Source organism: Ptychodera flava, chromosome 6 (assembly GCF_041260155.1).
Source record: "Ptychodera flava strain L36383 chromosome 6, AS_Pfla_20210202, whole genome shotgun sequence".
Classification (NCBI taxonomy): Eukaryota; Metazoa; Hemichordata; class Enteropneusta; family Ptychoderidae; genus Ptychodera; species Ptychodera flava.
Window position 1 is genome coordinate 9,470,904 of NC_091933.1, and position 26,714 is coordinate 9,497,617.

The 26,714-nt window shown below is 36.1% G+C and overlaps 1 protein-coding gene across 3 annotated transcripts; it reads left to right on the forward strand.

Moving 5' to 3' along the window:
- Positions 1 to 325: 325 nt before the first annotated feature.
- On the forward strand, positions 326 to 26,707 carry LOC139134781 (interaptin-like). 3 transcript variants are annotated; one of them, XM_070701834.1, is made up of 10 exons: positions 326 to 461; positions 13,651 to 14,319; positions 15,172 to 15,405; positions 16,674 to 16,961; positions 17,811 to 19,523; positions 19,713 to 19,837; positions 20,380 to 20,569; positions 20,961 to 20,992; positions 22,439 to 22,571; positions 23,251 to 26,707. In XM_070701834.1, exons 2-10 carry the CDS (start codon positions 13,674 to 13,676, stop codon positions 23,427 to 23,429), a joined length of 3,540 nt encoding a protein of 1,179 aa, XP_070557935.1. In that variant the 5' UTR covers positions 326 to 461; positions 13,651 to 13,673; the 3' UTR covers positions 23,430 to 26,707. The 3 variants fall into 3 exon arrangements, with proteins under 3 accessions (XP_070557935.1, XP_070557937.1, XP_070557936.1); XM_070701836.1 differs by having other exon boundaries at positions 20,964 to 20,992; XM_070701835.1 differs by lacking the exon at positions 326 to 461 and adding an exon at positions 7,400 to 7,508.
- Positions 26,708 to 26,714: the final 7 nt, after the last annotated feature.

The window sequence follows — 26,714 nt, forward strand, 5'->3', positions numbered from 1 at the left end:
ACCAGATTACGCTCAAAATATGATAGAAAATTTTTCTTATGGCATTAATACATTTCAAACGGCAATATTCCATGGCCCAGAAGTTTAATATATTTATCGCAGACAGTGTACACTGTACATACTACTATTGATAAATTATGCTGATGAAATTATGGTTGTGTAGTCTCTTTGTCCACGCAAGAAACCAGAATTGTCTGTGTCAGTTCAACAGTTCTTGGGAATTCCCTATTAGGTATATGACGTCATGTATGCTGGCCTTCTTGCAGTGTTGCATTGTTGATTTATTTACATGTAAATTATGTAGCCTCGTCTTCAACTTGGGGAAATCCCGCCTCGCTGTGAAATGAAAAAGTAACTGGCAGACAGAGCAGAGCAGAGAGTACTGTATTGTGTACGCTGATAATGGAGAATCCGCCGTGTTCGGTTCATGTCAACCGACTCATCAGAATATTCCTATTTAGGTAAGTCTGAAGTTAAAACAAACATTTTCGTCTGCGACAGTTGTAAGTTGATGAATCACAGAACGGATCGGCACTCGACCGGGTCGATTTATAGATGGGAAACCATCAGACGATGAAACTGATATGGCTGATTCGATGGTGTTGCATCTCAGACTTTTACAAAAACAGTGTAATATGCAAGCCTTCACGGGCGCTCTCTTCACTTTATTTACACAGGGCTATGCAACCCGCCTATAATATCCCCCTCCGTGTATGCCGGATGCGAGACTGCGTAACCGATTAGCCGCGACTAGCGAATGCCTCATCGCATGTACATGAGTGGAGGCGACGACAATCCAAATTTTAGTTTCCTTGTATTCTCGTCTGGGCTTTAAACTTTATTGCCGATGCGTCATTTGAAATGAGATCGAAAGTCTGACATCCCCCGCAACACGGCCAGTGATCCTTGCACACTTTTTGATACACGCATTCCATGAACCGAATTTCAAAATCACGACTTGCCGACTTTGCAGCCTGTACAGGAAATGTGATTTGCTGCATTATCCTGAAACTATGCGAGTCTGCTTTTTCGACTGCAAGTGCTGCAACTCAGTGCTATTCTCAACATGTTTACTGTAAGGGCGATAAGAAGCCATACAACTCTGTGGATTGTTTTATAATAATATCCTTTGAGCCTGTCAACACTCACAACAGTGCAGATCGGTACAGGGGTCGACACTCATCCCTTTAGTTGGCACGTCAGGTTTTGCATCAATATGCACCGACTTCCTAGCCTAGCATGTGCCAATAATTTTGGACTTCATGCTGTCAGGAAATTTATCGTCATTGCAGCAAAACATGCTAGAATATGCCAATCTATGCCAGTCCAAATGACCTAGTGCAGATTGTACCACAAAGCAGTACTTATTTGCAACTTGCAAAGTGAGCACGTTGATCTGGCAATCTACCTGCATCATGATAACATTGACATTCATTATGCAGTGACCACATAGGTATTTTGAGTCTTGTAGTGTGTTCCACTCTCTGAAAAGAAATCTTACCTTATTACTTTGCTGAAAGCCTAAATTGCACCTTTTTCCTAAGAGAGCATCAATAATAACAATTTAGGACCATCTACTGAGCTAGGCTCAATGTCGCTTCATTTAGAAACTCTCTACTCCCCTCCTTTCACATTTTCTTGTAGGATGTAATATGTATTTGATATTAGCTAATAATCCTGAGAGTAGCCCTAAATCCTAACCCACAGTGGTCAGGGTCAAAATAGAATTGTACTTCCCATGCAGTGATTACGACTTGGAGTTTGGGCCTTCATGGAATCTTGCCTTTCATTTGATATAGCTTATTTGAATTTTTGCTAATTCTAAAATTAGGAACATTGTTCAAATTTATGACTCTACTGTCAAAATATTTAGGAGGTCTCAGTGTTGAAATTTTATTTGCTAAATTTTTTAAATGATTTGCAAAAACTTTATTCATAGCAATGGTCCACCTAATAGCTCTATTGCAGTAAAAATATGTAAGTCAAATAGACCCCATAAGCAGCATTTCATTTCAGGTTTTGTAAAATTAAAAGATGTTCAATATTTTTGCCAGGATCATCACCCTGACAGTGTATTTATTTTTTAAACTATTTGCAGTAAATGGTTTTACCTGTATTACTTTTTCTATATTTATCAATGTAAATTTGTTGAAATTTTGGAGTGAAGTTTTGTTGGTGAGGGAAACTTTGTGATGAAACTAATTGAAGTGGGTTGTAGCAATGGTTACTCAAGAGTAAAATTTATATAATTTAGCATTGAGTTGTGAATGAGTAGATTATTGTTTTGGCTTGCCAACAACTGCAGTATGCCCTATGGATTCATCAAACCAGACCCTGTTGATGGTCTACTATTATTCTGAGTTTTCCAGTGAACAAAACTGGTGTTTCAGTCACTAAAGTGTGCTACTTTGGTCAAGTTAAGTAAAATATGTAGATAACCACCTGCTTACAGTGCAGAAATTGCAGGTAATATAATAAGCCAAACTCTTGGTATTTTGTGAAAAAATTACTGTTCTTTATGTATGTACCATGTCCAATCCTTGGCCTTCCACCATTTCATCTACAACACCTACCTTAAGCAGCATATGGTGTTCTTGGTACAGACATTTTCCAGTTTTCTGACCTGGTAGTTTAATTTGACTGTACAGAGAATGTCCAGTTGTCACAAAGTCTTGACAGCTGCACCACTCATAGATCTCCTCACAGTAGCAAAGCGAGATCACTGGCTTTGATATCCTGTAATCTCTAGTCATTTTGTACATGTGTTGAGTATAAAGATAATGGCTCCATAACTTGACCTGGCAATTACACCTATGCGACATTTTCTCCTCCTGAACTTCTGGGTACAAGTACTTACCACTACCGGTACTTCCACAACCCACGATTTATTGATACTTAGGTGAGTGATACATACTCACAGGACATGAAATTAGATTACCTCATTGAGTCTTTTTGTACCTCCATGTTGGCTGCAAACTAATATCACAAATTCTGGGTGTAGTAATTAGCTACAGTGCTGTAAAACCAAGAAAGAATGCCTTAGAAGACTATTAGTAGTTGCATGCTATTCACATATATTTGATAATGGCTTCCATTTTGAGCTTCAAATACTGGTACTTTGACAAACTGCTCTTCAAAAAAATTGCTCTATGATTCATTTTTTAACATATTGTGTGGTAGTCAGTAAAAAATTGGTAACATTTTCTTACAACATAAGGTGATTACAAATTCATAGATTAAATATGCTAAATTCTTGTTTGATCTCCACTTGGAAGTTTACAGAGAGTGTATCGGCACACTGTTCAAATGTTTGTGATCTCCTTCAAACACTGTTGCTACTTTTTCTTCATTTGCAGAGACAGCATTTGAAAAGTCAGGGAACACTATGAGAAATTTATATTTTTGGTTTCTCTTTTTTTATGAGGTGGAGAACAGATTATACTTCCAATTTGATTCTAGAATGGTGTGACTTTTCATGACAGTTGGGTGTCAGTCCACACAGTAAATTCGCTCAGTTACTCATCACTTTAGAGTGTTGCAAATAATTGTCATATGATACAATGTATTTGTTTATCACAGAAATTAGGTGCCAACACATCTGCACTATTGCATGCTTTAATATGAAGGTGGGCGGATGGTTGTGAAAACCATTCTGTCAGCATTTCCTGCTTAACTGAAGCGCTGTCAGTTTATGTGTTTGTGTAGTGTTGCTCATTTCAGGGAATTTGTATGGTGTCATGGAAAACAACATTATGCAGCATGCGTGTATTTGGTGCCACCAAAGCTTGTCTTTTGTTCTCCTTGTTTGAAATTTCTGTTAAGTTAGTCAATTTCAGGGCTCGAAATTAGCGATAGTCCCGCGTCCGCAGACTACCAACTTTTCTCTGGAACTACCAAAATCCATGAAATGGTAGTCCACATGGACTACCAAAGCCTGCGACCTGAAATTCAGTTAACTTGGAATGCCATGTCTAGTCCGTCATTTTGGGACGAGCTAAATGCAGTCAAACACAGATGGACACAGAAGGGCAGAGTATGACTTTGTTATGCAAATTACGAAGACGACCATTGCAGTGGAACTTTGCAACAAATTTTCAATATCTAAACTCTGACGTACTTGAATGACAGGCACAGGAAATGATGGTATTTTCATTGCACTTGACAGGGACTGTGATTTTGATAATAATGTATCAATCACAATTACATGAAAATATGGCTCCTCCCTACAGAAAGCCAATGGTCTGTTTTTAGCCCTGCTACAGTATGTCTCAGTACAGTTCCGAGGAGATTTTGTCGTTGTCATGACAACTATCAAAATTTGCATACAAGTCTGAGAGTGAAAGGGACTGTCAATAGGTCACCAAACTTTTGTGTATCACTATCGTCCATTATACCTGTTTCCGTGGGTATTAAAGATGTGCAATATTCACATCAAATGACTAGAAAATTCACTTCACGGGCAGAATCTTGAAAAATTGCGTTTCTTGTCTAGTTCACCAAAAAAAGCTACCCCTGAACTAAAATATGCATGGGCTCCCAGCCATTGTCACTGGGCTACCGACATCAGAAAATGGTAGCCCAAGTGGACTACCAGGGAAAAAAGTTAATTTCGAGCCCTGAATTTGATAAGACAAAGAACTGACACCAAATCCGCCCCTTGAAGTCAGATCTTACTGTTGGCTAACCCGGCTGTTTTTGGTTTTTGAATCAAAAAGAAAACCAGTCTGGTGTGGTACCTATTGGTATATGAAAATATGGAGCATAAATACTTTCCTGTCCAAACTTCTCATAACTGTAGGAGTTTACTTTTTGAGGAAACAAGGATGTCCAAAATTTTGGTTACGGGTGGCAAAAGTGTTGTGAGCACAGTAAATTACTGTAAAATGTCCCTGATTTGTCACAATTTTCAGAGCTGGTAAACGTTAGCTGATAGCCACTTGTTTCTGTCAGTTGCTGGCTATTTTCTACATCCCTGGGGAAAGGTTAACCCCCCCCCCCCAAGTGGTATCCACACAGACTGTTTGAGCGAGCGATATGCCTGCTCAAATAATCAACACAGTTATGTATGAAAATTATAAGATGTTGCATGAAGCAAAGCCAGTATTTTCAATTTCAAATGACACATCACATCACAAACTGAAGTTACAGTAACAGCTATTGGCTTTATTGATAGAAGAAAGTGATAATTCAACATTCATTTTGGGCAGAATGCACCTTGGGGATAGATATTCAGACTCTAAAATGTTTACAAATTAGCTTTCTGAGCTACCTCTTGTGGGTGCTCCTTTCGAAGCTCTTTGAGTAAATAAAAAGTTAACATATTGGGACCATTTCCATTTTAAATTTCAAATATCAGTAATTAGGTTGTTTGTTTCCCTGGTACCCGGTTTGCATGGTGACCTCTGATTTTTGTTTGTAAAGTTTGAAAGAGAATGGCTTTAAATTGCCTTGAGAAAAATTGAGCAAAAGTTTAAGTCCTTCAGTTTTGAAGAGTGAACTAGATCTATAACCAAGGCTTGTCAACAACTTGAGATGCCATTTGAGAGAGCTTGAACTCTTTTTGAACTCCTGACTTCCAGTTATTGATCAAACGTTGGCAAGCTGTAGTACTTGCGTGTTCAGCGAGAGATTCCACCATAAATGCCTTACTATTTGAAATTTTAGTTGGGCTAAAGGAAACCACGAAAGGCTTTTTGTATCCACCAATTCAATTATTAAATTTTAACTGTTGCCTGTAGGTAATTTCCCAACTTTTTTTGTGTTGTAGTAGTGGAAAGACTGGTTGTTTACAATCAGCTTTGTCATAACAGTTTCCTTCATATCAAATCTCACAAATGTATTTCCTTTTACGAATGGCAAGACATGTCCAGAAATATCTATAAGTATATCAATCATATGTTGCTTTACATATCTCTAAGATTCTTAGTAATATATGATGATCTCACTTCCTGATATTCCAGTGGGATTCTATGAATAGACTAAATCGTGATTGTGGGATCCTGTTCACCAAAATTATAGAGCCCATAAAAGTTAGCAGTTTGCCATTCAATGTTTTTGTTTAAATGTTCAGTTTTCTTTTGTGAATGACTCTCATGCTGTTCATGTGATATGTGGCATCTAAGATATAAAGGCACTGTGTAGCTGCACGCCTGCAGCTTTCTGCAACACTTTTGTAGAGGGGTGAAGTAAGTGAGGGGTGATTCCCTCCGCATGAATGCATTTTGGTAAACCACAGACTACTACATAACTAATCAGCCATGCAGCCACACTGATGATTAAAACACGGTTATACTCCACTGACTGTGATAAAACCAAGAAGTATCTTAGCATTCAGACCTGCTAACGTCAACAGAGCAGTGATGAGGTTGAGAGTTTTATCTCATTCTGTGTAGGCAGAGCCTGCAATGTTTACCCTAAGAATTATTTTTTAAGTTCCCTATGAAACTCAATAATATATCAAATTGTGATTATGGTCACTTATTGACAAACTACGTGCAGAATATGGTACGTACTACCGGTATATTACATTGCCCTTGTTAGTCTGTTGACTTTCTGCTTGCCCGTCAGTATAAAAAGCGACGTTGAGCCAAAACATACTCATATTTTCATGTATAGAAATTTGTGAGTATTCATAGCAGGTCAAGTTGGTAATAATCATGTTTACAGTCAACTGTTCAAATCTTGGTTAAAATGCAACATATACTGATACAGGGCATACATGTTATGCCTCACTGATAGTCTGGACATGTAAACTTGGCAGGAAAAAGGGTCAATGAGAATTAACATCTCACAATTTCTAAATTATTTTGTGTGAATTGTTGAAGGCATGTGGCATCAGTGGCAATTAAGTTGAACCCTAAGTTTCCATGTTTGCAATCATCGGAGGATTTTGTTTCATATATGTTTTATATCTCAACACCTTTTTTTCCCTGGCTGTGTTTGCTTTCTTCAAAAATTGCTGTCTTTTTAAACATTGCTTAAAACAGTGTAGCACTTACGTGTATGGGGCAACGTATTATATTGCCCAAGAGATCAAACTTGGCCTTCAGCATTAAGTTCATGACAGATTATTTAAAAAATGACATGCCCAAGACTTCCCCTTTTATTAAGATCTGCAAACACTGCCTGCACTTAACTTATATACTGGTGTGACCAATACATGATAGTTCATAACGAGGCGTATTTGCTATTGGGGCTAATAATTAAAACGGTCTGAAACATGGATGGGGCCTTGTTGCATGTGATTAATTTGTGATTGATAACTGCAAATCATCATGTGTTGATTCCAACATGTACTGTGTACAAATAGACTGAAGAATTTGGTGAGATGTGGGTTTAATGAGAATCGTCAGAACCTGATACGTGTAGGTGTATGCATGCCTACAAGACAAAGCAGCAAGTGCTGAACCAGGAAGTTTGCTTTTTATTTGCAAGTATGATCAGAGTCAGTCAAGGGTGTGTCAGTTAAACTAAGAGTCCTTCTAAGTGTACAGGTATGGCTGTGAAAGGTGAGTTTATGGACTGCTTGATACATTTCCCAAAGCATATTCATGTTACACATACTGATTATCGAGGCACAGGGAAAGAGGAGAATGGCATAATTATTTCTTTACATGTTTGTCAATTTGTTTTGCAAACTAATCCAGTTTTGTGACTCATTAATGGGTACTCTATTTTAAAGGGACATTATATAAAGCTGTAACTTGTGGCAAGTTTTTCAGTATTCTGCTTCTGTATATCAACTACCGTGTCTGACCCTAATCCATTTGTCATGCTGAAATTTCAAGTATTGTTTTTGTCAACACAGCTTTAATGTGAGTAGTGATCATTGTTTATTGTTTACAAATGAATTCTAGTCCGGACTTGAATACAATTTTCAACAATAACAATGTAGATTATACTCGTATAGGTTGTGTTGATATGCTAAATACTTGGCATTAAATTACAGTTTAGGGATTTAAATGCAGAAAGTTTAGGGAAACCACAAAACAAAAGTTCTGAAAAAATAGCCAAAAGATACAGCTTACGGAGCTTTAATGTTGTTATACAGAGTTAATACTGGGCTGTACTGGAGCTGATTTCATTCAATCTTTGCATCAAATTGATACAATCAATTTAATTTGTGAATGCTTGAAGATCCTGCATCCCTGAAGTAAACCATTTTTTTCAAAAATTGAATCCAACTTTTAATCTGCTTAATGTTATGCCTGTATAATTGAGCTGCATCATTACCAATAAGTTTGGTACTATGTATATCCACATGAGCGTTTTCAGCAAAAGATCAGAAACTTATATGACAAAAAAGTTAAGGCTGTGCAAGCGATTTTATAGAAGTCTCTATATTCATTTTACTTGTCTAGTTACTAAAACATTCTAGCTACGGTAGTGAGAGAAACAAGGTCACCAAAATACGGAAATTAGTAAATAATTGATAAGGAGACACACTGTAAATGCATCATGAATTAAGTTATGTTTATTGAAGTTATGTTTATCGAAGTTATGTTTTCATCGTATTCCTGATCTTCTCATTCCATCTTGTAATTCTATTTTGGTCTGGAACGTTGTTCAGAATTTTGTCATTGAATTTTCCAAATTGGATTCGAAGCATGGAAAAGATATGTACAGGCCATATTCTTGTTTTTCATTGGTTGACTACATGTATACCATCAAAGGATTACAAAGGTAATGTAGCGAGTAATGGTGCATTTTGAAAGATGTATAACGGTAGTGTGGTACCATAATACACAGCTCTTGTGGGTTCAAATATGATGACCTATATTTGCTAACTACATGTAGAATTAATGAGATAGTGTTCACTCATATAGGAAATATGACAAACCTTGTATTTTATATTGTGACATATTTCCTGCTTCAGCCTTTTAACTAGCAGAAATTACGTCATTATCTCAAAATTAGGTTTGCAGGCTTTAGTGATCGAGTGTTTTGTCAAATTTCATACAGTGATCAGAAAGTTATACTTTTGTTATCTGTGAATTATTTGAAATAGAAATAGAAGGTGAACCAGATTTAACCATGATGGCAAATCGTTATATTCTTTGATGGTACATTATGCAATAATATATATATGGTACATGAAGCTGCATTTCCCTCAGGGCTGAAAAACATAACACTACCCTACATCTTGATGATTAACATGCCAAATTATTTTACATATAAAGACATAATAAAGTAGACAATTTTTAATATCATGAGCAATGTCAAAAACATGTCTTGAATCATCATTTGATAATTGCAATTAATTAGCGACTGGAAAGTAAGAACTTCTGTAATGAGATCTGTTTTGCTCTTTGAATATTCCGCACATGCTGATGGTGGATCTTTTGTTAAGTACACAATTGGTAGTAACCGACGTAAGAACATGTAAATTTTGAAAGGAATAAATTCTTTGTAGATGATCAGAAGTGAAACCCTGATTCACCATGAGGACATATTTATACTTATACAGAGAAACAGGAAACACAAGAGGTACGGATTATATTATATGATCTACTTAATATGAGGTAACATTTACAACCTTTAAAAACTAATTGTTCACCACTTCCTGAGTGCAGGTGGAAGACTTCCTCCTGAAAATCACATACCTGTTTAATCTGTGAATGTTTCATGATGGAGAATGTTGCACACTCAGACCGCTAACTCATGGCTTGTGGAGGTGTTTTTGAAATTGCTGCTGCCGTGAAATTATCAATTTTTATTCCAAGGTACAGAATGCAGGAGTATGAGGTACTGTATTTGTGATAATTATGGATTTTTCATAAGGACAGCTGAGAGATTTTGTAAAGTGTAAACTGCCTGGGGCGGTGAACATGTATGTAGTGCTCAATATTAGGCCAAAGACAATTTGTATCATGTATAATGACTCATTATAAGCTGATTTCCATACCCACACAGTGCTAATCAAACAGTCCCTTGTGGAAATGAACACACTAATATTGGAATTTGAACATTTAGATGCAAAGATTCACTGAATTTTTTCTGTTAATGATCACTGTCAAAATGAAAGATTAATGCTCCACCAAGTTTATTAATTCATTCTTTTAATAATCATTGTAACAAAGTTTGTATATTTAAGAACTTGCTTTAACTCCTGGCGTCTTGAGTTTGTAATGACGTGTATTGAAAACTACAATTTTCATGTTTTCATAATTACAGCTAGCATGTAACATAATTATGCCTTTGATGTAATAGACATACTGATATTTGATTGTTTATTAATTAGTCCACTTGGCAGACTCTACTCCATGAACTTCTAAAACACTATGTACTATGTGTATACACCAATCTAAAAATAAAACATTACCTGTCATCTTGCTATAGAGGTACAACTATACAATAGAGCCACTAGGAAGCTATGGCATTTCTTCCTTTCTGTGTCACTAACTGTGTACATGTATGTGTTTCCCCATTACAAAAAATTGTTAATGAGAATTTAAATTTATTGGGAAGGGTTTTCATTGCTAGATATATAGACATTTGTGCTTCATGTTTTCTAAACAGAACAAAGAATATATCACATGTTTTAAATTTTGCGCATGAATGTTGAAAGCTTTAATTTTTGACAAAGTTACATATTAGCAAGAGTGTATATACATCATGTTGTGATCTTGTGAGCTAAAAGAAAAAAAATAAAAACTTTTCTGTGCATCATTTTGGAGGGACCCAGGATGAAACACAATTATTTTGCCATAGTACTTTGATATGTAATTTAATGCCAAGTATTTGGCATATCAACACAACCTATATGGGTATGATCTCCATTGTTATTGTTGAAAATTTTATTCAAGTCCGGACTAGAATTCATTTGTAAACAATAAACAATGATCTCTGCACACATACAAGCTGTATTGACAAAAAGAATACTCGAAATTTCAGCATGACAAACGGGTTAGGGTCAGACACGGTAGTTGATATACAGAAGAAGAATACTGAAAAACTTGCCACAAGTTACAGCTTATGTCCCTTTAATTAACATTTGTGTAAATTAGCACAAAATTCTCATATTTGTGTTTGCAGGAGTGTTTGGGTCAGTTACCCTGGTCACAAGTCTTATCTTCACTTATCACTTATCTGGTAATTCTCATAATTGGATTTTTTAGGTTCTTGGGGTCAACATTTGCTACATGATGATGAAATTTGCACAATCATGTAAATTTCTGCGAACAATGCTTTTGATTTCTGACAAAGCATATTGTCTCAGGTTTGCAGGTGTGATAGCTTTCTATGTTTACTGATATGTTCTCGGGGTAGCTCACTGGTGATTCTGATTTATGAACATGAATTTGAAAATTTCATATATGTAAATTACTTGGGCAGTGTTTTCATTTTGGGCTAAAACATCATGATCTCTGAAAAACCATACCTATAGCTTTCAAATTAGCTTATTCGAGTTTTAGTGATGACTGCTGCCTGTTTTGTGCAAATGATGAAATTTGTTCATGTAAATTTTCTAATTTTTAGCTCACATTTGGTATACCAATGTGAGGTTATCGTATAAGCTGAATCAGTTCATTTGCATCTGATTTGCATGTCTGTATGTCTGTATATTTGTGGGTATGTGCGGATGTATGTCCGTCACACACAAAGGCTCCCATACTGCCAAAGCTACCGTCTCAGTATTTGGTGTACAGGTAGATGCAGGGGTTGAGATGTGAATTTGTTCAAATGAACACATCAGTGTCAAAAATGTGCAAATGAGGTAAGAAAAAGTGAAATCCTGCAAATGTGCAGGCCAGTCAGAAACAGGCCAACTCCACTGATCTTGAGTCATTTCCTGTAATTGTTTATGAACTGTTACATATTAACAGACCAGCTGCAACCATAGACAGTAGATGGGGGAAGATTGTCTATACTCAAACTAAGAGGGACTTGTTTCTGCTATGCATGTTGCTAAAGTTGACCTCCAGTACCTAAAGTTAGACCTTAATTACTTTTGTCATTCTTGTTTTTCTGGTTTAAATATTTCTTGTTGTTTTTCTGGTTGTACTGTGCAGAAATCATTGTCATAACATCAACGTAGAATTTTCCTCCACTGAACAGATAGAAACAACATTAATTGTTGATCATTGGTAACCCATACTGGTATATACCAATTCTGATCAAATTTGAGCGACACCGTATAATTGCGGTATTTTTTGTCAAAAGCCATGCATGACCAACACCTGTTTTACAGTATTCCCATGAAAGTGCCCAGGGTCCAGAGCATGTAATTTTCTTCAGAAACTTGGGATGATCATGTGCACCATAACCAGACCGCACCTCAACATGTTTAAAAGTAATTGGTGCCATTCACTGACAGTCAAAAGAAGGTAGAAAAATTATCACATATGCAACACTGTTCAAAATATGTTGTCAGATTTGTTTGATGCTATTGCCCAAACCCACGACAAATGTTCCTTTTAAGGGCATCTGAAAAGAAAACTACTGATGCAACAGAAAATGTAAAATGAACGAGACCACACATAGTGTTTTCCATGTTCTATCCCCCCCAAGAAAAAACCCACTGAATAATTGAGTTGGGAGCTTGCCCAAACATAACCTGAATTTGAAAGTTTTAATGAAAGTTGGGTAAAGTACATGCTAGAGCATTCATGGATACTCTTGCAGATAAATACTGTAGGTATTTCCTTATTCCATTTTAGGGTCTGTAGTGTGAATCCTTTCCAGGTAGCATTACTGATGTAATTATGCTTTTCTTAAAAACATCTTTTTCAATAACTTTGCATTGTTTTGTTCAATCATCACAACAAACAGTGGCCATGAAAAAAATCTTACTTTGATATCCCAACAACAGGCTGTCAGTCGTCAGATTAGAATGAAACCTAGTAAAAGAAGTGGAAAGTGTTTAGTCCCTGAGAATTGGCATAATTAGGATTAATTTGCATAATTACTGTTTTCAGACACATGTGAAATGTCTTTGCAATGGCAGTAAAATTTCATTGAAGTTGTTTTTTAGATAATTTGAAAAATATATACTTAACATGATGGCAAATGTGCATGTGTAAACGTTCGGGACCAAGTTGTCTCAGTTTTGGTCAAAATATTTATACTTAAATCAATCCTCAAATGGATCTTGTTGATTTCATTGAGAAATTTAAAATTGATGAAAAGCTTTGCATTTGAAATTGTTTTAATTCTAATGGGGGGGGGGGGGGGGGGAAGGGGGGTGCATGGATCATTTTAGCTCAGACAAGTCATCGAATTCAAACCAGTGATGACAATTGAAGAGATGATATCACATAACTCAATTTTTTTCCTGAAATTCAGTGAAGGAAATGTAATACTTTGTGAGAAGAGGAATTAAGATGCAAGTGGTAATCTGTTATCTCTAAAGACATACCGGTACTGGTAATCACAACACTCTCCCTCTTGAGGAAATTACCAGTACATGTTAAAGGCCAGATAATTGATCCCCGGGATCAAGTTTGTTCTAGTCTATAAGATGATTATGAAGTGTCGTAACCTTTTGTTTTTCATTGAATTTGTAATCTTTTAAGTAAATTCCTCGCAAGACAATCTGATGCCAACATAGGCCTTTAACGCTAAAGCTTGATTTTCAGTGTTTCTTACATGTCAGTCGTCCAAATTATTATTTCCATGTAAAGACAATTATTCTCATTGTTCTTTTAATAGGTCGCTATGAGTAACTGCTCGCCATGGGAAACAAAACTTCAAAGCATATTGCAACTTTAGATGCACGTTTAAAACAACTGGAAGAACTTGTGTTGGGAGCTGAGCGATATTACCTTGCTAATGTTAGAATTCAAAAGAAGGAAAAAGATGGTTTTGTAGATGTTGATTTGATACCTCAGGCAACTCCAGATGTGGTGCCCGGTGATGACATCCACACAGACGCTGTGCCCTTTCATGGTCCACCAGTGCCGCGGAACAATGTACTGCCAAGTGGACAGCAAAATAACCGACCACCCACAAGAGTACCTGTTGTCAGCCAAGCAACGACCGGTCAAGGCGATGCACCAGCAGAACAGAAATCTCAGCAGCCAGGGAGTAACTTGGGACAGCAGTCAGTCCCATATGGTCATTGCCCACAAGCAGATGAGCAGCAACCTTCAAAATGTTCCATTTCTGAAAAGGAACAGAATGCAATCTGCCACGTGCCAATACTTAAAGAAAGCATACAGCGACAAAGCAATACACATTCTCTCAAACAGCCTCAGCAGCAGCGGCAGCTGTACAGTGACTACATCGGACCAAATTTGGCATACAATGGTATGCTTACTGATATCTGCAAGGGTATGACAGAAAGAGATCTTGCAAATGTTAAAATGCTCATCAAACCAGGTACAGTGACTTAATTTATCTAAACAGTCATGTAAAATTCAGAGAAAGAATCGCTGTATCAGCCAATAAATTGCTGGGCAACAACTTTCATACTCTAAATGCAACTCGTCTAAACTATAGGGCCAAAGTAAGCAAATTCTTTGTTTTGCATCCGCGGGCATGGAGGTTTTTGGAGATTTAAAAAAAAAAAAAAAACTTTCCTTTTGGTAACACTTCCTTTTGTTGCAAAAACAAATCTCGGCTTGAACTTTGCATCGAAGCAATCCGTTGCAGCATTCAAATTTCACTCATGAACCATGTGGTGACGTAAAACAGTACCCTCTGCACTTTTACCCCCAATTACACCAGATATGAGACAACACTGTCAGTCTGTCCAGCCTCTGTGCAGAGAATACAAAGACAGTGGAAGAAATCTACAACGAATAAGAAATGCAAGCATTGACGAATGACTGTTTATTTTGATCCATTTATCATGACAGCGCATACAGCGATCATACAGTGTGTCACACTATCCCAGAGTCATTCATGTTGTTTGAGAAAAATTGTCCAACACAGGCAAACTGATTTTGTGTTCAATTTTCTGTGTGTGTTTTTTAACCACTTACTCACGTACCGTTCAGGATTTTGAGTGGACGCAAAACAAAGAATTTACTTACTTTGGCCTAATTTTATATTTCTCTGGCCTTGATTGGTGGATGAAATAAAACCCTTTTGCCAGAGTTTCATGCAAAAATGACAGTGAGCATCCAATGAGACTTTATATTTACTAAATTTATTTGCTATTAATATATTATCACCGACTTTAATATAGATATTCAGTATCTCAACAATTTTTCCACAAATGAATTCCAGATCCTGTGACAGACAGCCAGAGGTCAATCCCGTCGAGTTTCCTGGAACAAATCACGACACCGCAAGAGTTACTGACCCAACTAGAACGTCAGCTGCTGCTGTCACCACTGAATCTGTTTTTTCTGCAATTCCTCATGATCCGGATTGACAGAAGAGATCTGCATGATATCATCTACAAATTTGGTAAAAACAGAGGCAATACATTGCGCTTCTTTGTCGCAACTCGACCTCAAGGTGGGTGTCCTTTGTTGAGTGAAAAAAGTAAATTTTAGACATTTCAGATTTTTTTACACCATGCACAGTATAACAGACATCATGTTACTTACCAAGCAGTAGAATGGTTCAATTCTGATTTTTGAAAAGTTTCTGAAAAGAAGTGAATTTGATTGCAATTTTAATATGAATCAGCCTCAACTTTTCAATATTATGAGAGATAAATTTGCCTATACCTCGTTTTGCAGTGCATACTTGTAATCTTTTTAGAGATACTTCCTAAAAGTAATATTTCATGGAATTTTGTTCTGTTTTTGGCCAAGGTCTGGTTCAGTGTGTCAAAACATTCAGTCCCACAGACATTGTGAGATTTCCTAATTGGATTTAAATGGCAGATAGAACTTTATGGTGCATTTGAAACAGTAGTTCAGTAAACCAACCAAAAAACAATTGTTTACCTACAGTGTTCCACCCACCTTGCCAAAGATGTTACTCACTTGTGTCCCAGATAACTTTAGGGACATAAAAATATGAACATTTTCACAATTCCCCCCCCCCCCCCCCCCCCCCCCAAAAAAAAAAAAAAAAATAAGGGAAAAGGAATGTCATTTATATCATTTAGTGATTTTGTGTCTGTCAATATTGTTACTGCTCTGATATTCTGTAATATTTTTTTAAGTATTTAACCTCGTAGGAATTTTGGCTTAAAATTTCAAGCTTTGCAAGTTAGTACATTTTTATGTCAGAAACACTGATTTTGTCAAAAATCTATTTCAAAGATTCCATAAATACTAGTTTAACAATGAATTCTTTCAATCACACATCAGTACTACCAAACACTGTCAACACTGACCTTGACAGTTGAACTTTTCAAGTTTATAGCCACAGTTTGATGTGTATGAAAAACAAAGCTTGTAAACCTACATCTATCAATCTTTTCCACAAACTCTTGTGTTGCTGCTGACCTGTTTAAGCTGTAGATAAAATTGAAGTTTCATTTGCAAGGTTGAGTCATAGACCCTCTAAAAAGCTATGGTTCTGTACAGATCAAACAATTTGATGTGTAAAATGCATGCTCTGATGTTTTGTCCTAGAGTGAATTGATATGGCAGAAACTGAAAATTTTCTGTTTTGAAATGATGAATTTATATCTTAAAATTGAGTTATATTTTTCTCATTTTCATTCAAGCTGTTATTTGTATTGGCTGATGATGTTGTGAAAAAAGCAAAGAATCCAAACTGTTACAATTTTAACAGTGGTTCTGATATTTTGTTTATTCTGACCATAGAAGACGGATGGATATATGTCAATTTCCATTTTGAAGGAAGTCTGTCTCACTTTGATATGAACGACATAGATGAATTCAGAGGGTACCTCCAGCAAGAACTAGGAATCCCTCTGGAATACATCAATGTGTCCGGAATACAAGCAGGAAGTGTTATTGTAACCTACCAACTGCCTCAAATCTGTTCTCCAAATGTGAGAACGATGATCGAGGAAGGGAAATTCTCAGAAAAGTTCAAGGTCAAGGCTGTCCAAATTGAAGGCCAGGATTTGGTTACATTTGATCTCCCAGGTATGTTTTTTCATTGTGTTAATGCTAGTAAATAACAAAGGTCAGTGGAGAGACGCCGGACAGATTGGACGTATTTCAAATACAACAGCATTCCAAAATCATACAATACAGTTTCCAATCTAGTACATAGTGCCTATTGTGTTGATATCAATCTTGTGGTAATGTCAGATTCCAATGCCATGCTAAAATGAAAGAGCAGGATCATAAACTACATGATTGTGCATTCAGCAATCCACCGCAAGAAATTTCATATTTATTTTAAATTAGTTTTTTGCTTGATGAATGAAATAAAAGCTTTCCTTTAAATTTTCATGCAAAAATGATAGTGAGTAATGAAATGAGACTTCATATTTACAATAATTTATTTGTAATTATGTCTGTAGTGACCAGTATATTGAAGGCGCAAATACAATGATCTGATTGGTCGAGACATGAAAATAACATTGCTGTATTTACGAGATAGCGTATCTTGAATGTGCACAAGCTGTCAGTTTGAGAAAAGTGTTTAAACACTCATGCTAGAATTCAATATACTCTTACGATATAATGGCAATAAACTACGGTACCTCTGCAATGGGTATAATACTTGATTTTGTACTGAATCGCTTTGTATATGCACATGCTACTGCTTGTACACATACATTGGGAATATCTCTGCTTGGTAATAATACTTGGTAATTTGTTTTTCTAGTTCCAAACTTTGCACTGTGACCCCTGTTTTTATTCTTGATTTGACAAGAGGATGGTTGAAAATTTCATCGGGGAAAGTTTTGAGCTCACTTTCAAAGTGCATACTTTCATAAGTATCTCTTACCGTTTCATTTGCACTCCTGTTTGACTTGATTACAGATCTGAAACGTCATAAAAGTTATTCTGAGTCTGATGTCAGTGACAAAACTAGCAGAGTTGAAGGAACACAAGAGCCAGCTGCCTGTAGCAGAGACAAGGAAGAATGTCATGTGAAAGCTTTAAAAGACGCCGACGCCAGGGTGCACCAGCTGCAAATACAGCTGAAAAGATTAATAGACATAAGCCTTCAGCAACAAAAGGAATCAGAAGAGGAATGTAAGAATCTCATCCAACAAGCCGTGGAAGAAGTTGAAACATCCAAGGAAAAGGAGAAAGTACTTGAGGCACGTTTGGAGAAGATGTCAGCAAACCTGATAAAGCAAAAGGAAAATCTTCTACAGCTAGAAAGACAGAAAGCAGAAGATGCTGATACAATACAAACGTTGAAGTTTGAGAAAGAGAAACTGAAAAGAGAAAATATTGAAATGAAGGCCAAGTACAAAGGCCATCAGCCATTTCAAAGTTTGAGTGATGTAAAGTCAGAAGACATTACAAAAGAGAAAGCCAGCACAGTTAGTAAAGGAAGGAGGTGGTTTCAGTTTTCTAGCAAAAGGACAAATTCTGAACTTGAACATTTGAAGGTTGAAAATGAAGAGCTTAGAAGGGCTTGTAGTGCCAGAGATGAAAAACTGCGTAAACTAGAAGAGCAGATAACATACGACAGGGATCAGGCTCAACTGAAAGGCATTTCCAAAATTGATAGAATCCGAGAGATGTCAGAAGTTGTTAGGGAGAGACAGGTGGTTGAAGTCAGGTTCATGATGAATCAGACAAGGAGGTTGATAGAAATTGTCAAGGAATTGAATATTGAGATGCAGTACCATGACGAAGAGGAAAGCAGAGGGTTTGACCAGGATTTGAAAGCAAAGATTGTTGGACTTGTGACAGTTTGTCAAATGCTTACTCATATACAACAATGGCTAGATTTAAATGAAATGCAGCCTTCAAGTGGGAAAAAGTTCAGAGAAAACCAATCGATACCTGACAATGATAATCCTGTTAATATCGAAAAGTTGACATCAGCGGCTGGAGAGCTGGTAGAGCCCACGTCGGACAACGCTACTGACACACATGAGAGCAAGCCACATGAGGGTCATGAGGTAACTCTTGACACCTTTGAGATGCAAAGTGTGAAAACAACAGGCCCTCCTTCAAACTCGGCTGACACAAGTGAGACAAGGCCTAGCAGAATCAAGACCCAGCCAACACCTCCACAACAAGGACACAGTGATTCGGTTCTTGAACAGAAAGAAGACGGCACTGGGCAAACAGAGCGAGCAGTTGCACACAAGCTGGAAGGAAACGCCAAGTTTTCCAAATTTTCTCCCGGTCCTGCTCAAGATCAACCGGACAAAAAGAAGGAAAGAGAGCCTCAGTTCATGGATCCATTCATAATGGCTCTTTCCAATGTTCTAAATGCCATGAACGTTACTCCATCATTGTTCGAAAGGTCTTATTCAGGAAGTGGAAGTACCAGTATGCATTCCTTCAATTCTATGTTGTCCAGTATTGATGAAGCGGCAGCTTTACCAGCCAGTGATCCATTTGGTCTCACTTGCTCCCATTCTGAGTCTCTGAGTGGGGGCACCACAGCAGTACCGTTTGCAGCACCGCATTCTCCCAGTCTACATTCCACTTGGCATGGATCTCCTGGTAGTCATCCAGCATCAAGCCCTCCAACACCAATCACAGAGTCAGTGGAGCTGAGCAAAGGTATGGCTATGGACTGCAAATAATACATTCAAATTTGTAGAATTCTTTTCCTAGTAAGGCCTTTGATAATGAAAGACAATTTATGATAATCGGCATATATGCTATGCTATCGTTTTCTTTACTGTTTCACAGTTTTCCCATTCACCAAATTTTGAATTTTATCACTAAATGTTTTTCTTTATTTTTCAGAAATACCGGTTAACGTACACATGCTGAGTGAGAATGATGATGAATCAGACTCAACACCAAAGTGGACTCTGTGCTTTCAGACTGGCAAAACATTCCAAAAACTGGTGAAAATGATTGGAAATATGGTAGGTAATATTTAAAAAATAAAGATTAGTGACCGGGAGGATTTGTACTTTAGCAGTTGGATAGAAGTAGTTGTTTCTTGCCAATATTAAACCTTAAACTTTCTGCAAGTTACCGGTATCTTTCTTTCAAGTCGTCATCATCACAAGTGCAAATGTCAAAAAAGATGTCCAATTTCAGGCCCTCTGTAACTTAAAATTTTTTTCAGTAAATAATCATATATAATAATTATTATATATCAAATACAGTAAGTGGTTCACTGATTTTGAAATGTACATGTAGATATTTTGTCTCTTGTGAAATTCAATATCACATACTCTGTGTGATTAAAGTGTCTAGAGCAAAACTTTCTTCTGATCATGATGTAAACATTCCACCCTGTGAAGAAAACAATGTAGTCTAAGTGCTTTTTCTCTTTTTAGTGGATCAAAAATCTCTTGTCTGGTTTTGATAGTAACACATGATTATACAATATACAGATAGGTATTTACACATACATTGCAAATTGTTCTCATAATCAGTTGTTAAATTCTTCCTCTGACAGGTGTTCAGGGAAATGGATATAAACTCCTTCACGGTCATTGATGATGGTAACAGATCATTGGAGTTAACAACTGTGATAGAAGAATCTGAATCTGCAGTTAATGTAACAGTTGTTCCAACAACAAAATATAATGGTGACTGGATATGGTTATTAGACAGAAATGATGGAATTTGTTACGTATATAAACGAGGTAAAACTTTCATTTTCAGTTTGACCGTAGGGGTCGACAGTGTGCAAGAGTTGTGAACAATACATCATCTTGAAAAGGTCTTTTAGATTCATTGTACGTGATGAGGATCACTGCATAACCCGCAGTACCTGTAACTTGAAATGAAAATGAATGAAGAAATATTTACTGGAAGACAAACATGGAAATTTCTGCACACAGTGGGTTCAGATTTGATGTCAAGGGCATATATATCAAGCTGTAGCACAGGAATGTATATTCAAAGTTCAAGTGTGAGAGCATAACGAAGCTACACAGTTTGTCCTCTTGGAATGTCCTCTATGTTAGTGCTTAAGGGTTTATATGGTGTCTTAACAGCATTTTTGTTTGTGCTTGTTTTCCAAAAAATTACAAGAAGACAAAGGGAAGAAACCTCTGCATCCAAGAGTATGTATATACAACATATTTACACTTTACATAATTTGTAGTTTGTGTAATCTCATGTTTGCATTTGCCAAGGGGTGATTTGACAGAATTGGTCACCTGTGTTTATAGTTGCCAGGCCTTGATTTTTCACCTGTGTGAAGGTGCAAGTGTGCTGTTGATACTCTAAAGTGCTTCTGGTACGCCATAAATACATATGGCAAAAGTAACTTTTAAGCTTTGTGGATGCACCTGTATGCAAATTAAATGATGACTGAGTAACTTAGTCAGACTTTCATGTCTCTTTGTTTCATGTATGGAATCAATTCTTTCATTATTGTATTTTGAAGGTACGATGCACCTATGGGATAGATATTCAAACTCTCAAAATTTCATATTTTATTTTTGGTCAACCTCTTGTTAGGGCTCATTTTGAAGCCCATGGAGTATTTCAGTTTTCACTGGCTTTTCGTTTTTCATGAAAATGGAAAACTATTTTTCTCCAAATTTTGTGCTATGTTCTCTGGTTTTCGTTCTTGATTTCTGAGGAAATGGTTCAAAGTTCCCATATGGAAAGATTGAGCAAAATTATTGAGGTGTGTTATATCTAATAACTGCTATATTTGGTATCATATGTAGGTGATAATAAAGAGTAGGTCAAAATTGACTTTCATTGGTTTTAATCAACTGATTCAATGAATCCAAGTGAGGATTGTAGTCATCTCTTCATAGCTGATGAATTTATGATTGTTTAGAGTCATCATGTGGGCAACGTTTTGTGAATGTCATTATAGTTGTTGGAATTTACTCAACTGTTAAAAAAAGGAAGTCGGAAAGGTTGTGTTTAAATGTTAGTGTGATTCCAATCTACAAATTTATGTCAGTTTCAATTCATCTTCAAAGGTCAGTTCACAGAATTCATAGTTTAGGGAGTGTGTTTTGATAAATTTCACGGTTTTTTTACCTCAAAGTTATTCCTTCATTTGTGGTATTTTATATTGTCTGTCACATCCATAAAGAAATCAACTACACAGTATGATTAAATATACCTCTTCATTATTGCTCTGCTGGCTTGGTGTGCTTGTCATTGAGCAATAATATTCATGTAAACCAGAATGGATGTTGTCTTGACAACAAACCAAGGAGTGTGTCTTTTACATATAATTTTAAGTGGCAGGACTGATGAAATCTGCCTAAAAAGTAATTGTAGAAGTGTGAAAAATATTTGCGGATTGATTTAAAAAGATCAGAATCGTAGTCTTTTACTGGTCTCACTTACAAGTGTTACAAAGTAAAGTTTAGGCTTCATAGAGTTTGCTATAGATCATGCTTTTTGTCCAGTTAAGAAATATTTGCATTATACACGTACAGAAGTGTAACATTCGGTGTGGTCTAACAAGTGGAGGCTCAACCTGTGCTGTGCTTTATTCTGTTCTGATATGCCAAACTGTACTTTTTTGTATTTTACAGGCTTCATCATTGATGGTTAGTGATAAAAGAAAAGTGGCTGCCAACACCAAGTTTACTGACTTACCACTCCAGTTGATAAGGAGAATATGTTATAAATTAAACGCCAATCAAAAGGATTGGAAGAATCTTGCTAGTAAGTGACAGAGTTGTTCATATGTGCATTTCACATCAGATAAAATGACACTGTGAATATTGTGAAGAACTTTTTTGTTCTGAAAATCAACTCTTACTTTGGTTTTAATTGTCATATAAGAGTGATAAGTTGTATGAGATTTCTTTGTGAACATCATTTACTTTTATCACTGTAGAGTGAGTCCATGCCTGACTAGGTCTCCAAAAATAATATTGCATGCCAACTTTACTAGATGTGATTTTTGTCAGTAAATAAAAAAGTTGAATAGAAAAATTGCAAACGCTAGTATTTATTTTGCAACAGAGTTTTGCCAGAAAAGCATTTGCAAGCATGAATTTTTTGGAATGTCTACAGTATTTGATACAGTTTTGCCGCCAGTGAAATTATACACTAGGATTCCATATTTAGGACAATAAAAGTGCCTTTGACTTGTCTCAACACTGCAACATGTATGCACCGTACCTTTCTGTGAAAGTATTCAATACAGTTGAACTAAATCCAATTTTTTTCAATCCATGCACTCCTGGTATGACACATAACTTGTCAAAATTGTTATGTATCTGACAGTTTTGTTAGTACCAGTGCCACTATTTTTTTTCACATGTGGCATTACATGTAAAAACCACTTTAATCACAAGCCATACTCTGATCAGTCAATTTTTCATTTTCAATCCAACAGGAGCAATCGGTAAATCACAACAACAGATCCAAGTTTACAGCAAAGAGAATGATCCTTGCTTTAAAATGCTCCGAGACTGGGCGAATAGAGACAATGCCACAATTGGAAGGCTGGTTGATGCTCTGAGATCGCCAGCAGTTAACAGACCAGATATCGCTGATGAAATTGACAAGAATTAATGGGCATGACTGTAGAACACTGGGTCCATTCCTAACTGTGGTACAATTTATCATAATAAGGGGGTTTGTTTGTATTTGTTCATGACAAATGGCACCCTTAGACAAATACTGATTTTAAAACTAAGGAAGATGTGTAGTGCTTCAAAGATGTACAAATTAGGAATTTGTGACTGGCAGTTTTGCAACTGTTAAAAACTGCATGCCATGGATGTATATGATATGATACCAGTTTGTTATATATTTTGTTGTTTTTTCTCATTGACTTTAAGTCAGAACATTTTTTACTATGACTGCTCAAGAGGCTCACTCAATTGGATCAGTACTAGACTTGGTTCAAGTCACTGACTGTATGAAATGAAATCATTTCAGCAAGGTTTCAACACATTGATGTTACTTTATACATGAAACGTTTTGACTGAGATTCTGCAATACGATCCCATGCGAATTCCCTAGGAAGTAGATTTAGGCATGTGTGGATTGAATGCAATCGGCAGTAAGTTTCTCCCAGAATCATAGGATTTAATACTCTACTACATCGCAGTCAGAAATAAACAGTAGCGATTACTCTACTACATAGCATTCACTAGATTAGTTTTTATTCACAGACTTGGACCAAGTCTTTCTCAGTATAAGAAATAAGATTGTGTTGTCCTGTGTGATGTATAACTTTAAGATTTTATAACTCTTAGTCAGTTTCCAAATTTCTAAAATTTCCCTCAGCCTCATCTGTAGCATGTTGGATTTTATTTGAGTTCAAGAGGACACTTTTTAGTCATTAGCAAATCATCATGGCGCAGGGAACACAGTGGTGCTGGCATTCCATGTAGGCAATGTTTATTCCTCAGATCTTTCTAGACAAAGATTGAGAAACTCAAAATACGTTTTTACCTTTTTAACTGCAAAAAAGTTTGCTTGAAGAGACCAGCAAAGATATGTAAATGCAAGCATAGATATTATGATTCTGATTATATGATAATCTTTATGATGTATACAATTTCAGGAAATACACAGAGAACAAAAAAAAAGATGTTATATTTTAAAACCATCAAACAAACATTGTCTGATACTTTTTACAAGAAAACAAACTTAAGAGGTTGAAGCAATTCCAAAACAACAGGGTACTGTTTTCTTTTTTTAACATTTTATCAAACAAGTCTTGTCAAAGTGGGTAATGGTGAAAATATTGATCAAATTTCAAGAAAATTGAAACTGCACTGTGAATGATCAATATACTCATAAGTTAAATTACTGGTAGGTCAGACATGTTGTAATAAGTTAGTATCTTTTTCTGATATAGACATTTATCTTTTGTAGCATATATTTTCTAAATAGATTCTATTTTGTGTGTCTTTGTCATGTATCTAATACAGCACATTCATAAATGCAAAAAGTATGGCATTTTCATCAGATTATTAACAAAGTACATTTAGAATACCTTTCTGCTCCTTAGCGTAGATCAACCTGTATATATTATCTTTTATCCTCAGTAGTTAACCTGTTATTTGATATGTTCAAAACATAAACCTTTGATATTTTGTCAACAAGACTTTCAGAATTTAAATATTAATGTTTCATCTGAAATTGTTTAACTCCTTGAGTGCCAAAGTAAATTTTTGTCGCCCCTATAAAATCTTCCTCAGTGAATTTTTTCAGATTTTTGCCAAAATTTTGATAAAAAAAAACGTAGCCAATGACATGTGATATCCACTTGGTCCAAAATTCTAAAAAAATTACAGAAAAATTCAAAAAAATTTGTTAAATGTTGCACTAAAATTTTGGAGGGAAAAAATTACAGCACTCAAAGGGTTAAGGTTGTTGTATGAAATGTAGTCCAAACCTTCATTGGGAAATAGTGAAGGCAATATTTGTTAGTGTTTTCATGATCACAACATCACACTCATGATGATCTATCCCCTAACCTTTCCATACCAAGTTTTTGGAACAAACCTATTACTTCCCAGGGCAAAGCTGGACTTTTCCAATGGGAAAGAAAGAGGGGTAAAAGAATGAAATATGTATTTATTCACTGTCATGTATGACTGTCATCAGATGGTAGTATAATACACCTGGTAAATGTGAGAAAGATATTCATAAGTTTTGATTTTTCATCTCTAGAATAAAAATCAAAGGTCAAAGGTCACCGTACAAAGTTTGACCCTTAAGAACAAATCCTCTAAAATTTACTGACATTCAAAATTGCAGCCATACCTGCATTTGCTGTGTGGGGAAAAATTGAATTTTTGATGGTCACATAAAATGAGATGCTTAAAACTTTATTAACTCAATGATCGTCATAGTGAACCAGCAGAATGGTAGCACCAGAAAAGTACTGTACAATTTGAGAGCCTGAATGTCTGTCCTGAGGCGTATTCTACCTTAAAATGACCAGTGTGAATTTACGATGCTGGAAGTCCTGCTAAGCAACAATAGTATATGTATTGAACGTTAAAATTTTATCCAAACTGTCAAAGTCACTCTTATAAAATAAGGGTTATACTTACTGTTTTACATAATTAAATTTTATCCTTCATTTAGTAAAATCATGTATTTGAAAAAACCCTTGCAAAGGGTCTAAATTCCTGTATTGTAATCATGTACAAACTAAAGACATGTATTGCAAAGCAGCCATACAGGGAGGTACTGCAGTTGTGAAGTAGGTGAGCCACATTGATTGATATGTATCTCAGTATTAAAACCAAAACATGATGCATGATGTTCAGCAGGCCAGACACTTCCATGCCAAGTACATTAGTACAGGCTACACTTTGTGTTACTTGTAACCAAACAAGACATGCAGGCCACATTGATCTGGTATTGAATGTTTGCATAGCATGAGCTGCATGTGTGGGTATGTATTCGTAGAATATACGTTTGTTGGTATTTTTTGTTTAATTTTACTGCTTGATTTGATTGTGTCCATGCATGGATCTAAATTACATGGCACTGGTGTAAATACTATTGTAATAGTAAAACACTGTATCCAGAGTCACTCCCGTATTTCACAAGCAGTATGGAATTGCAGCAGTTTTAGCGACAAGAGTCGCATTTCAGTTGTAAACACATTTATTCAACCTCATATTTAAGTTTTTTTAAATCATAGTCTTACTAAGCAGACACGTTATGACTGCCGACAATGCTAACTTTTAAGGACTGTACAAAGATTTCTACACATAGAAAATATAAAAAGTACATGAATTAGATTATTAAAACTTTTATCTCTAATCTGTTCTGAATGATTGATGAATAAATAAATATTGCTGCTTATGCATAAAATGAAATTTGACT